This window comes from Epinephelus moara, chromosome 17, assembly GCF_006386435.1.
Source record: "Epinephelus moara isolate mb chromosome 17, YSFRI_EMoa_1.0, whole genome shotgun sequence".
NCBI lineage: Eukaryota > Metazoa > Chordata > Actinopteri > Perciformes > Serranidae > Epinephelus > Epinephelus moara.
In genome coordinates this window covers 29,853,952-29,867,767 of record NC_065522.1, presented here as the reverse complement: position 1 = coordinate 29,867,767, position 13,816 = coordinate 29,853,952, and the positions used below count along the sequence as shown (strand labels likewise).

The following is a 13,816-nucleotide window of genomic DNA, read 5'->3' as shown; positions in this document are numbered from 1 at the left end:
AAGTTACTCACCAAGAGCCACATTTTACCACATTACATTTAACACGCCATGACCCATGACCTTTACATTCATGCTCTTTCTTTGCACTCCTCTCAGCAGATGAGAGCTGTTGTCATTTTGACATGATTTCGGGGTTCACATGACGACGGAGAACTACAAATCCCGCTTAACCTGCACCTTCCCAGAAATGAAACTACATCTCGTGGCGATGCAGACCTCCTAGTTATTGTGGTAAGCCGAAACCATTTCCCTCAGTGGACAATAAAGCCTCCACAAAATAGCATTTAAGTCTTGTGTGTGATCTATCTTGGCTTCATATTCACAGAGGAAATCCCCACTAGTTGCTAGGCTAGTGTATACAATGTAAAATACCATAGGCTTATGCTAATAACGTTAGCCACTGAGCCACTAAACCCTCAGGCGCTTGTAGAACAAGGAATCATAACCTCAACCAACTCTGTTACAAGAAAACAAAACTCTCTGCAGAATAAAATGGAATACACTTTTTTACACTCGTTCTTTTGTTTTCTTTCATTTTAAAAATCTCTCAACATCAGAGCCTTTATTGAACAAAATATCAAGACATTTCAGCAGGTCAACTCATATTTTCTCTATACTAATGCAGTATCAAAGATCGTCCAGCAGATGTCACCATTCAAACGTTTTCAGTGAACCTTGATGTCCTGAAGTACAAGAGAGACAGAGAGATTTAAACGCTCTGTATCTGTCTGGACTTGGTGCTGCCCCGAACACTTTCAAGAGGCGGGAGTACTTCCCATGATAGACAAACTCCTTCAGCTTATCAGTGTAATAAAATACAGGGAGCCATCTTCTTTATCACTAACGGACACAGTTGATAAACAAACTTCAGCCAAATCCAGTTGGAAGAACAGCGAAACGTATTTCCCTCAGAGAAACTCTGTTATTGACTCTATTTCTGCAATAACTTCACTTAGTGCTGTGTTTACTTGCCTAAGTTAGAATTAACACTTGCTGCGTCAGGACCTGCCATGACTGTTTCTGCAAGCTGCGGCCTACATTTGACGTCATCAACTACAGCACAGTCCCTGATTAGCTGCTTACGTTGTCAACTACAGTGCAGATCCCTGATTGACCCGGACTGGATTTTAATTTCTGAAAAGTGTTTGGGGGCGCTGGCCATAATGTCGGACAAGAACGAGACGAAAACCTGATGATGACGAGCTTATCGTAGATCTTGATAATTACAGCTAAGACGAAATCTATGTTTGATTTTCCATGTAGAGACCTGACGAAACTGGATTCGCTGCACATCGACACAAAAACTTGGGAAAATGAGGTCCAGATTCAAACGTACCAAAGTTTCTCTTGAAGGCAACAACGGTATTATTACCTGATGTCGAGGCTCTGTCTTGTAGAGTAGAGTTAATCTTGGATGAAACCTCAGACTGTTATTAGTTCTGCAGGTTTTTTGTTATGAACCAAAAGTATCGGACAAATGGGGCGTCAGTGACTTAGTGGATAGAGAGAGAGAAACATCAATATCCAAACTAAAATTGCTGCAGTCTATCCAGCAGCTGTCGAGACATTCTGATAGAAAACATAATGTGAACCTTGTGGTGGCACCAAGTTAAAGGGATTTATTAACAAAATCTTATTGTGATGGAGGTATACACAGGGAATTTTTCTTGAATTGACAAACAAGGGACAGAGCTGGGCTTTACGAGGATGCCACAGTACTTTTCCTGATGCTGCTGCCAGAAAGTCCCAAGGTACTAATGAGGGCAGCATCGCTTTATTATTTATTTACTGTTATTTCCCCCAGCGTGCATTTTCTGTTCATTCTGCTCAGTCAGCTCACTTGAAACAACAAGACACAAACAGGTGGATGAGTTCCTGGTGACATTTTCGGGAATTTTTCAAGGAAATAATAAGCTGCCTTTTAATGGTATGCTGCTGTGATGGTGTCATGTTAGAAGATCCCAAGTCGCTTTAAAAGTTTACAAAACAGATGTTGATTTGGGGATGTGGCGGTCACAGGATGTCTGAATATCTGGGTTAAACTTGTCTGAAAAGTGGAAGTCTTTTAGCCCTCTATGTGACATCTAATTTTTATTTTTAAAAGCATTTAAAAGACTAAGTTTAGTTGTAAAGCAGGTGTTAAATAGTGAAAAGATAATAGGAAGGGTTTCCTGTTTTCAAACGATAAGTGAAGTGTATGTTATGAGGAAATACCGGTTTCATCATCTATGAATAGTTCACATTACACAAAGTCTTTGTTTTGCTTAAAATAGGCTTCAGAAGCACTTCAACACTAATAATTAACTGCACTCTGCAGTTCCCCTCGGCTCTTTGGACTTTTTGTCTTCCGTCTTTTTTCGATCTTCCTCAAGGCAAAAAAGGAAGCACCAAGGGCGCCACTCAGAGGGGCAGCACCAAAATGGTTAGTTGTTTATTTTTGCCCAAGGAGCATGACAAAGAGCTCAAGACATCGACTTTGCTTTCACATTCCGCAGATCCTAATCTAATCAAGCATCTGTGGGACAAACCAGCGCCTCGGAGGTCCTTTGTCCGATCCTTGACGGGTCAGAGCCAAGTCCGATCTCTGATGGGGCATCTGCCCTGTCGAGGCATGGAGACAGGACCTCTTGGGGTGTCCTGTGTTGTCTGGCACCAAGGCGTTGTTGAAGGATCCTTTTAGTCTTGTGGGTTGTGAGGAAAGGTACCGGCATGCCCAATCGATGTTCGATCGGATTAGGATCTTAGGACTTTGGAGGCCAGGTTGATGCCTTGAGCTCTTTGTCACGAGTTATTGAAGCACTCTCTTTTTGGTGACATCTTGTAATTTGAAGAGTTTTTTTTTGTCTGTCTGCACTGTGACTTCGCCTGTGCTTTCCCAGTTTTGAGGAGTTTTGAAAAAGAACCCCGCAACATTTTGTTTGTAAGTACCTGCAGGCAAAAAACTTTTGACGTTGTTAACTGGTGTGAGTTGTTGATAACGTTGTTATTTAGGAAAGTATTTTGATCAGATTTGAGTAGGCGAATTGAGTTTTGGTTTGCAGTTTAATTCTTTAGAGTTATCAGTTGGTTTTCTTGTATTCTTTTGTTTGAGCACTGAAAATAGAGCACTTTTAATCAGTTTTAGTAAGAGTGAGAAGCCTTTTTTTGGCATTGCCATGCTCTTTTCTCTTGTTTCGTATGTTAGGAGTTTTTGTCCTGTGTTTCACATTTGTTTCTGTTAGGGACATTTAGGGTCCATGAGTATATTTTTTGTTGTTGTTTTGGGTACTGCTCAACTCTGAAGTCAAGCAAACTGCTTGCGTCATTGTCTGAAATACTGTGTAACTGGCTGTCCTTGGTAGTGGGAAGAGTGGGGAGTCACAGCATGTTATGTCAAGATTCCCCTTGACTGGGGACATAACAGTAGCATGAACTGAGCACAAGACTGTATGAGTAGAAGGGAAATACCATGACAGATATGTTAGAAATAAACAGTGGTGGAAAAGGCATCAGATTTTATACGTCAGTAAAAGTACTAATACCACAATGTGAATATACTCTATTATGAGTAAAAGTCCTGCATTCAAAGTTTAACGTAAGGGTTCAGTGTGTCATATTTAGGGGGATTTAGTGGTGTCTAGTGGTGAGAATTGCAGATTGCAACCAGCTGAAACTAGCTCAACAACATGGCCAAACCAATACCTGAATGTATTAAACTGTGTGGACCTTGAATTAATGACGAAGGAGAAATCTGGACCCTGTGATTGGATCTAACTGGCCTAATGCACACTCCTCTAGTGTCAAGCAGAATTTAGCCTTAATATTGAGATTATAATTAACAGGAGACAAAACTTTTTTCCAACTTAAATGCGTGAATATAAAAAACGACTCATTGAAATCTGTTGAGAAGCGTTATAGTGCTTTTTATTCAGAAAAAGAACGCGCTCTCCACATTGCATTCATTTGTTTACAGGCAAGTGTTAACCTCTCAATATGGTGGCAATGTTGATGTATTGCTACAATGTTCTGACAGTCAATGCGGCGTCTACGCCTGTGCTGAAAACACGGACAGTTTTCAGGCAGGCTGGTCAGAAAATGTCTGTAAAAGCACACAGAACATTTCTCCTGTTAAATCCAAGTGTAAATATACATTTCCCCATCACGGCTGCTGTTTCCTGTCAGGTGTTTCCAGGTTTCACTGTTGAGTAGAAGGTCGGTGCAGCTTCCACATCTGTCAAGGAAAGACAAAAACTTTTAACATGCCAGGCACAGCACTGATTAGGTGGACAAAATAACAGAGACACTGTAACATATGTCACTGTTATGCCGAGGCCTTTATCACCAAAGAACAATACCAGCCTGCTCTCATTTCCAGGTTGCCAAATGCATTGTCACGACCCTCTGCGTGCTTTATCGACGCCAAAGGCCCCCTTTAACTTTTAAAGACACGCACCTGGCTTTAACCAGATCCAATGTAAATGCCTCTGCCATATCTGACACTGAGAGCAGAGAGAGAGAGTCTGTGTAGAGCGAGTGGCAGGATATGGACAGGCTAGATGAAATAAGACTTTAACCTACTGTCATGCAGAACACCGTAGTTCATGTCGCATCTAAAAACAAAAGTGTTATAGCATAACATAATTTCCATGTGGTCCTCATGCACTGTAGTCTCGCCACCAGACAATCAGAGATCTCCGCCTTCTGATAGTCTGGGGACACTCCTAATCAGAGATCTCCGCCTTCTGATAGTCTGGGGACACTCCTTTCTAAAGTGTATTTAACACACTGGAGAAAATGGCCGGCAACAAAGCAACGCCAAACCTCTCCAAGAAGTTTTGTTTCCTAAACATAACCATGACGGTTTCACAACATGAACCAAGTGGTCCAATGTGTTTCAGCTGTGTGACGTATTGATACTAGCAGAAAACAGAGAACAAAGGAGTGTTTTAGTCCTAAAAGACAATGACTAAAAAGAAGAACAGTATCAGGTTATTTTCAAAAAGGAAATAAAACCTTTGTCCATAACCCTGACGTGTGAATCTACTGTGAAAGAAACCAGATAACAATATGTGCAGGCACAAAACAAAAAATAGAAACAAATATTAAAAAGGATAGTTTAAATTGTAACAATGCGTCATATAAAATTAATGTTTTTATATAAAATTTTAAATTAACTGTTATGAATTCAATCAGTGGCTTCACAACAACTGCAAAAAATTAGTAACTATCAGTATGGCTGCCAGAGAGATAAACTGGGATAAAGTTTCTCTCTGAGTTATAGTAGAGAAAAATGGAAATATTAAGAATAATCTATTAGATTAGATTAGAATCAAACAGTAAAATAAAAACAGAACTGTGCATGTAGAAGTAACACACAGACTTGACTAAATATATATATCTTAGTTACTTTAAAGTATTAATTGTTTGTTTTATAATCATAATATTTATCCTTCTATGTCAGTGTTTTTGTTTTTCCTTGTGGTTTTATCATATTGATGATGTCACTTCAGATCAATAAAAGTTAAAAATAGAAACTCAGTCAGTCTAATAACAGTGGGTGAGTCACTGTGGTGATGCAGTTCAGGGTGGAGCCGCGATCTGGTGCCAAGTGTTTTGTCTGGTAACCTTGGTGATAGTTTTTATGACATCAAGTTGGACCAATGAGAGTGCAGGAAAAATATGCGTGAGAGGGCAGAACTTCCGTTTCAGGCAGACATGAACAAACACACATGGGCCTGATGGGCGTAACATAACACATGACACAGTGGAAGAAATGAGTCATGTTACAGTCGCTGATACTCAAACACACACACACATAGACACAGAGACACACGGGTAAGTTGACTGTTTTTCAGTAGAAGAGCTGAAGTCTTACAGTTTAAATCTCATATGATTATTTGAGATTAATTTTGTCGTTTTTTTGTAATTAATTTTGGGAACAGGTAGATGAGAATGTGTCTGAGTGTGGTTATTGTGTGTTTACCTCTGATCCTGTTTGGCTGCACTTCCTGTGTGATGGTGACATCAGTGTAGGGGACGTCAGGGTCGACTTTACCTGCAGCACAACACCTGTCACTGTGACATACCAATAATTTTGTACCCACTTATTTTACGTAAATAAAAAAGAAAACCTAAAAACCTATTTTTGTGCTTAATAAATCAAAGATGTGGACAAATTGTTCTGATTTCACCACAGACGGAAACAAATAATTACTCTCAGCCCTCATGGAACAGCATGATGTTGTGTATGAAAACCTTGAGATTATCTTTCAGGGAAGGAAATTAGCAGCATCAGCAAAATGCTGGTGAAAAAAGAATTGTTTCACTCACCAGCCAGAAAAGCTGCTGAGTTGCTGTTAGATTTTGGATTCCACCAGCCACAGTGGCAGGTGGACAAAATGTTTTAATTCCAACCCTGTCTATGGTCATCGTCAAATAGCCTGAAATACTGCCGTCATTTGCTGATGAATAAAAACAATATACATTTACATACTCAAAATATTGCAACCTTTAATAATCCGTAAGTTTTCAAACAATCCACGTACATATACCACTAAACAAAAATATATCTGTCATTGTCAATATATCTGTCAGGCTGGAGAAATTTTCACAGTAATGTGACAAAATATTTAAAACCTATTGAATCTAAATTTAAGACAATTTAAGACTTTTTAAGGACCTGTAGACACCCTGTAGTCAAACATAATCCATAATTTTAGTAACCAGACTGCAGCTACAGTAGTTTGGAAAACAACAATATGGCATATTAACTGTTTCTCAGAGCACAAATGAGACAACAACCAGCACAACAACTGTGACCTTCTGTGTCTTTCACTCGCTCTTTCTCTTGTCTGTACTGTTTCTTCCTGCTGCCTGTTGTGGTGACGAGGCGCCATTTTGGCTGCTGCTGCACTGGCGAGCCACACAGCCGCACACCGGCCACAGTCCACTATAGGAAAGATAGATATGTTGCCGAGGTCCGCTGTTTGAAATGGAGTTATGGGATGTTTAGGAGGTTCACCGTTCACCAGCATCGGCCGCACTCGCCTCAGCTCAGCACTAACACCAAACTCTGTACTTCAGATGGTGGACCTCAGTAATATATATATCCATCCTGTGGTGCACATAGCCAAACGTAGCCTGTGTGTTGTGCTAGTTGTGCTGGTGTGACGTGGTGTAATTCATTGTGTTGATTGCTGCCGTTCACCGCACATAGGCTACAAATGCCATGATCAAAATAAACAAAACACTAAATAAGGTGGAGGACAACCACACAGAGAGATGTAACTAAAGCTATGATGCTAGAGTTATGGTAAATTGTAAGATAAGTTGACTAGCTTGCTTATTATGTGTATGGTGTTTATGACAGTGCACCTGCACAAGCTTTGGGGATGAAGTATGATTTGTAGATTTTGTTATAGCCATACTTCATCTTTGTGTGTTCGTAACAACCTTTTATTTTCAACTTTGAACATAAAATTTTATGTCAAAAATTTTTTGGCAAACAATGTGACTCACCAACATTGTCAGGACGTGACTCAGAGTAATATGGAATATCATAAGAATGCCAAAATACACTGGAGGGAGGCTTTAAGGACACAAATAGTGAACAGTGAATGGAGATTGTTGGTGGCTACCAGCCACACTGCTTTAATTTAAAGGGTAGTTTAATTATCAGCATCTATTAGGCATAAAATTACCCTCAAAACTTAACTAAAATTATAACATGTTCTTCCTAAGGTCTAAGACAGTCCAAGAATATTAGTACACATCATGAACTCCGAAATCCAAAAACTAGAGTGCTAAAACTCAAGTTGGAGTCGTAGGTTAGTAAGTCTGTAGCTGCTCCATAGACATGATGATGGAAACAACTTTAATATTTTCCATTTTGAATCATCAGACTCTGATTTATTGTTTGCGTAGGATGTGTTTTAAGCAGTTGCAGAGTTGCAGAGGTGTGAAGTGGCTGGTCTGAGCTTAAGTCAAGCCGGCTGATGGTGTCATCTGCAGCTCAGCTCGTCTAACTGCCAGCAACTGGTTTGAGAATGTAAAGCAATGTCACCTGTTTCTCCAGCCAATCAGCTTGTAGTGAAGTCAAGTCAAAATGACCACAGATGGTGTGTTTACTGGCTGTGGTTCTCAACTTCTCACAGCCCCCCCTTCTTACATTGCTCATTGCCTTCTTCCCGTGCTTTTAAAAGAAATCAATTTGCTCACATTTCAAAAGGTTAATTGGCTTTGCCTGTTTATGTTATTGTGGCATATTTATTATGAACACAGTCCATCTGATGCTCGTTTTGTTTCAAATTTTTACCGTTTCATCACTAGTACAAATGCAGCTGTAGTTTCTCACTGCCACTATCCTCATTTGTATTTTAACAAGCTACAAATTATATTCAGCCACAAAATAAAGAGAGTTGTTGCATAGAGATGATACACCATCTCATCTAGTTGCATTGGTGTGAACTGGCAGGTTTTTAGAACGTTGCAGAGCGGCGCACAGCAAGTAGTTGCCTGTTTCAGCTTGTCTCGTCACAAATCTTCGGTCTGAACTGGCCATTACAGGACAAAAAGGGTGTCCTATTAACAAGTTTGGTTCCAAAAACTCAACCAAACATGAGATGGAAAGCAGCGTGACGAACATTACTCCACCTACTGACGTCATTTAAACTCAAGATATTTAACTGCTCTATTTAAAATGAATAGTAAGACTTCAAAGTATGTTTACTTTAGCTTCAGCACTGAGGTCAGTGTTACGTGGGTGGACACACTTGCTGCCATTGAAAAGCAACTATTCAAACTACTGACACACAAACATCTTCCAGGTCCAGCCTGTAGCTTTATGTGGCCTTCATCAGCAAAATGACCCTGTTAAGTCGTCATGGAGGTAGTTCAGTTTAAAATCAGGGAAAAGATATATCTTGTTCGTGGACCTTAAGATTAATGTTTTTAATGCACACCACCGTTTCCAAGTTCAAGAATAAACTTCTGCACTCAGCACTTTCGGTGTACGACCTCCTCGACAGGATGCAAAATGTCATTTTATTGACATGAAAACAGGCTAACCTTTGTGGTTCCTCCAGAGGCAGAGCAGCATCACACAGACCAGCCAGACCAGCGAGAGGCAGGCGCCCACCACAGGAAGTATAATGTGTGTGATGGGGGAGTCAGGCAGCTCAGGACGGCTTCCTTCGAAACAGAAATACCACAGGTTGGCCTCAATGCAAACAAACTAATAGTTCAGTTTGCATGGGTGGCAGGTTTTGTGCAAAGTTGCGTAAATCTCTGAGCCCATGCTGACTTTGAGCAACATTTTGCTCTCACCTATGACAGTCAGCCTGCTGTCTGGTGATTCTCCAGCTCCAGAGATTCCGCACTTATAGAATCCTTCATCAAACAGAGAAACACTGTGGATGGTCATGTTTCCTGTAGAGCTGCTCCCAATGAGAAGCCCGTCTTTATAGAAGTGAGAAAATGTGAGATTGGGGAAAGTCGTCTTTGCTCTGCAGCTCAGAGTCACAGCGTCTCCCGCCATCACAGGAAGGACTGGGCTGTCCAAGATCACTGAACCAGCTGAGTGACAGAAAGACAGAAACGTCATTAGTGATGTCTGCACATGATTGTTTGAAGAGGACAGAACAACAGCAGTCAGACCAATGTGTTTCCTCCTTCTACATGCACCTGATCTCCGAACACATTGCCCTGTCACTCTGATGACAGTTTAGCCTCTGGGGTCAACGTTTGATACGTAAAGAGAACTGGATACTGAGGCCACATTTATTCCTCAGAAAGTTGTTCAGTGGTGCATGAAGCCACAAAAGATTTGATAACCAGGTATAAAACTACCCTGATCAGGCACAGTAGCGTTTCCTTTAACTCTGCCTCTTAACCGCTATGTCTCGTCCTCACACACATAATAAATGGCAGTAGGAAATAACTCTGGATTCAGCTACATCAGCCACACAATGTAAGTCTATGGGAAAAAAAATTACATGGTTTGGCCACCTGTTCAAATTAGCGTCAAGGCCTGGCTCCGTTCCTGGAGGCTTTGGGGTGCAAATTTGCTTTTTCTAGGATAGCAAAGGCTTGACTTGCCCCACACTGCATTAGTCTGCCTCTGATTGGCTTACCCTGACATCCTCACCCTAACCCTAACCAAACTCACTCCTCTCGCCTGAACCTTACCAATTCAACCAACGAAGGTAATGAGTACTAGCCAGTCAGAGGGAGAGTGGGGCAGGTCATGCCTTTGCTATCCTACGAAACTCAAATTCGCCTTGTTTTGGGGGTTCTGGGGGTCTCCACAAGGACTGTTTACCTGCATGCAACCAAAGCCTGCTCAAACATGACTGGTCAATACTACTCAAACTACGAACGGAAACCAGAATGCGTCTGATATCAAAGTCTTATCTCGTCTCCTACAGATTCATATGGACACATGGATGCAGAATCAGAGGTAGTCGAAGCTGTTGAAGACATCTGAACGTACAGTCAATGACCTAAACCTCTGTATGTCCAATGTCTCACTGGAGGATATCTTAAGGAGACTGTTTTATCTCCTCTAAAGAACTACAGCTTGTCTTTTTGTTTAAACCCACCAGTCACAAAAATGTTGACGGTGTTACTGCACTCTCCTGCTGCAGACTCACACCAGTACACTCCTGTGTCTAATGGGTAAAGGACATCAATGAAGCAGTGGGACTCATTCATATTATTCCAAGTTCCAGAACGCTCTCGGTTTACAGTTGTGTTCCTCTTAACTGTCCAGTCAGAAGAGTTTCCCTGCTGCTCACAGCTCAGAGAGATGGACTCATACTGGAAGAACTGGGATCTGTCGGGAAGGACTCTCAGAGCGGCTGCACGAAACAGACAGATAAAGGGTTAACTGAGATGTTTATTGTCAGAGCATCTCAACAGAAAACGTTAGATTCTTGCAGAAGTGGAGCAGGAAAACGTGGCTGATGTGTGGACGCTCGGCAAGCTCGCCACCTTCACGTTTTCTTGTTTCCTTGTTTCATTGCGGATGTTATTTAGAACACTGTGTGAGGCTTCTCTGCAGCCGTCAATAACAACAACAGCAATGAAACTCTCTGCTGTATTCACTGTCGGGGTCAATGGGAAAAAATGTGACATTCTTTTAAGTGTATTGTCGAGAATAGCAAATGAGCCTTTTCTGTTTGTCTAGAATGCAACGCTACAATATAAAGCTGATAGCATCTGCAGCTGCAGGAGACACAAAGCTTCACATGTCGCCCACAAAAAAAACATTAAAAAAAAGTAGCTGCTGATTTTGAAGATGAAGCTGCATCGTCATCACTGCTTAAAGATAAATATCTGTTTTTTGCGGTTGTGATGAGTTTTTGTTTCCTGATCAACTTGTGTATGCTTTATGTTAACACAAGTGTAATCATTTAGTATTTACTTGGTCATTAGTAGGAAAGTATTTTTACACTAATAAAATAAAATAATGTAGTATTAAGATAAGAAGAACTTTATTTACCCCAAGGGAGACTGTTGCAGCAGCTACAGTGCAGTGTAAAAGAGAGTGTAAATATAAAACCATTAAGAAACAAACATCCAAAATTTGCATAATGCTAAAAATATAATCAAGGTTAACGGCACGGCTCCTAAGTTGCTCATATCTCAGTGCTTCTTGGCGAGTCACAAACAGATATGTCTGAGAAAAGTATCAACTGCCTGAGTTTCAAGTACTGAAATACAGTGCAGTCACTGAAAATGTAAAATTTTCAATTTAACATTCAGATACTAACTTTGATTTTGTTCAGAAACAAGATGCGGTAAAAATTTTAGAAGTAACACACATTAAGTACTCACCCACGACAGCGCACAGAGTTGTTATCGCCATGATGCTTGACTGCAGACTGACTGGCTGACAGACTCGGGGGCTGTATCACACCTAAAACTGGAGTGTGTACCATCGAGGCCACAGCATCCTGTTATTATGTCGACTCCCCTAACACCTCAAATGTTAAAAGGTCTGTGACCCTGGCCTCCTTTTACTCTTCTGACAACCTGGAATTTGTTGTTTTAAACAACCTGTAAATCAACTAGTGTGCAACATTTCAGAAGACACAGACCGACAAGACACGACACGATACGATATGACACGACACGACACAAAACGACACGAAGGGCTTAAGGGAAGTGGAACTACTAATCAAACGTGATGAGAGGATCACCATGACCGAGTCGAGCCATGCTGTGTATCATTAGGACCACTTCCCCCTTTCACTTCCCGTCGTTGACTTTCACTCACTATTACGTAACGACCTGACACGTTCCACCCAGACCAAGTGCAGACCAAGCGCGTCACTCCTCATGGCAATGACACTCCCCTGATGGTAGTGTCCCCCCCAATAATGCTCCGTGTCACACCGCAAAAACTGCTCAGTAAGGGCCCAAGGAACATGACAAAGAGCTCAAAGCACTGACCTGGCCACCAAGGTCTCCACATCTCAATTTGATCAAGCACCTGTGGGACATACTGGTACCCCACTTCACAACCTGCAGGGCTCAAAGGATCCACAACCCCGGTGCCAAACACCACAGGACACCCCCAGACATCCTGTATGACTCAACGGGTCAGAGGCAGGTCAGATCCAAAGGGGGCCCACAGTTTTGATTGAGATTGGTGGTCAATCAGATTGGGATGTGGGGAATTCTGAGGCCAGGTCGACGTCTCTGTCACATTCCTCGGGCCATTCCTAAACAGTTCTTGTAGGATCATTGCCACCTGCATTGCCATGATGGGGTGTACTTGGTGCACAGCGGTGTTTGGGTGGGCCGTGCATGTCAAGTGGCATCCACCTGGACCAAAGTTTTCCCCGCAGAACATTACACTGTAACATGGTGATCAATGTTATTCACGTCACCTGTCAGTGGTTTTATTGTATTGTATTTTTGGGTGCTTTATGATTAGGCCACCACGCTGGTTTGTGTGGAAACATGGATATCTTTACAGGAACAATGCCACATTTTTATTTTGGACTTACAGAATTAATTTGTATTATTACATAAAGTAATTATTCCTTTACCATTAACAGCATTTGAACTAATATTTTATTCACATATATATATATTTAATGTGGACCTTTAAGTTGCTATTTTGTGTCCCCTCACGTGAGAGAGTCACTATGGTTCCTACCTGACATTGTGTTTCAGGGGACGGATATTGGTGTGACACATTCACATGCTGCATTGGAGTGCAGCTGGGTGTACTTTGGGGCTTTTGTATTTTTTCCGTAACCATCTCTTTGTACTGATTTACTTTTTATTTAATATATATAACTGTCCCTGAAATATTTGATATACTCTTATGTAGTGTCACCAGTGTGCTGATTGTTCTTGTATACCTTGAAGTTTTGTACATTTAAATTGTTCACTAAAAAATAAAAACTTTGGGGCTTTTGGAACTTTTTTTCAATATTGGTTGACTGATAGTGATCAAAATAGGATGATTCTGAATCACAAAGCTGTAAAGTTTAATTACTTTGGCAAAATGTTTTATTCATTTTACTTATGTACTTCCTGCATTTCTAAATGAGACAATCTTGTACAAAAATATGTAAAAAATGCTGTATAATCAGAAAGGCCCTCTGTCTTTAAGGATGACCACTTGTATATTGTTTTAATTAAATTAAATTTTAATTGTATTTAGTTTTTTGTCTTTCATTATTATCTATTTCTGCCCTGTAGTTCGCTCAGTTATTTTAACAAAGTAATCTGTATTCAGATGTCATATGAAGTGCCTTTTTTGACTGTAAATAGCCTAAAATAAAAATATCTTTAAAAAACAAACACTGTGGGCTCTGGGATC

At 40.8% G+C, this 13,816-nt stretch overlaps 2 protein-coding genes across 2 annotated transcripts in view; one reads left to right on the top strand and one right to left on the bottom strand.

Annotated features, from left to right (window-relative positions):
- LOC126404337 (endophilin-A1-like) overlaps window positions 1-13,816 on the top strand; it is a 100,464-nt gene that overhangs the window by 9,724 nt on the left and 76,924 nt on the right. Inside the window, exon 2 of the mRNA XM_050067514.1 lies at window positions 100-231. The gene's annotated coding sequence lies outside the window, so the exon portion shown is untranslated. The remainder of the gene's footprint in view (window positions 1-99; window positions 232-13,816) is intronic.
- On the bottom strand, window positions 3,869-13,615 carry LOC126404361 (uncharacterized). Its single transcript, XM_050067542.1, has 6 exons — window positions 11,815-13,615; window positions 10,578-10,835; window positions 9,304-9,552; window positions 9,046-9,168; window positions 5,963-6,034; window positions 3,869-4,210 (listed from the first exon to the last, which is right to left on the bottom strand). Exons 1-6 carry the CDS (start codon window positions 11,843-11,845, stop codon window positions 4,158-4,160), a joined length of 786 nt encoding a protein of 261 aa, XP_049923499.1. The 5' UTR covers window positions 11,846-13,615; the 3' UTR covers window positions 3,869-4,157.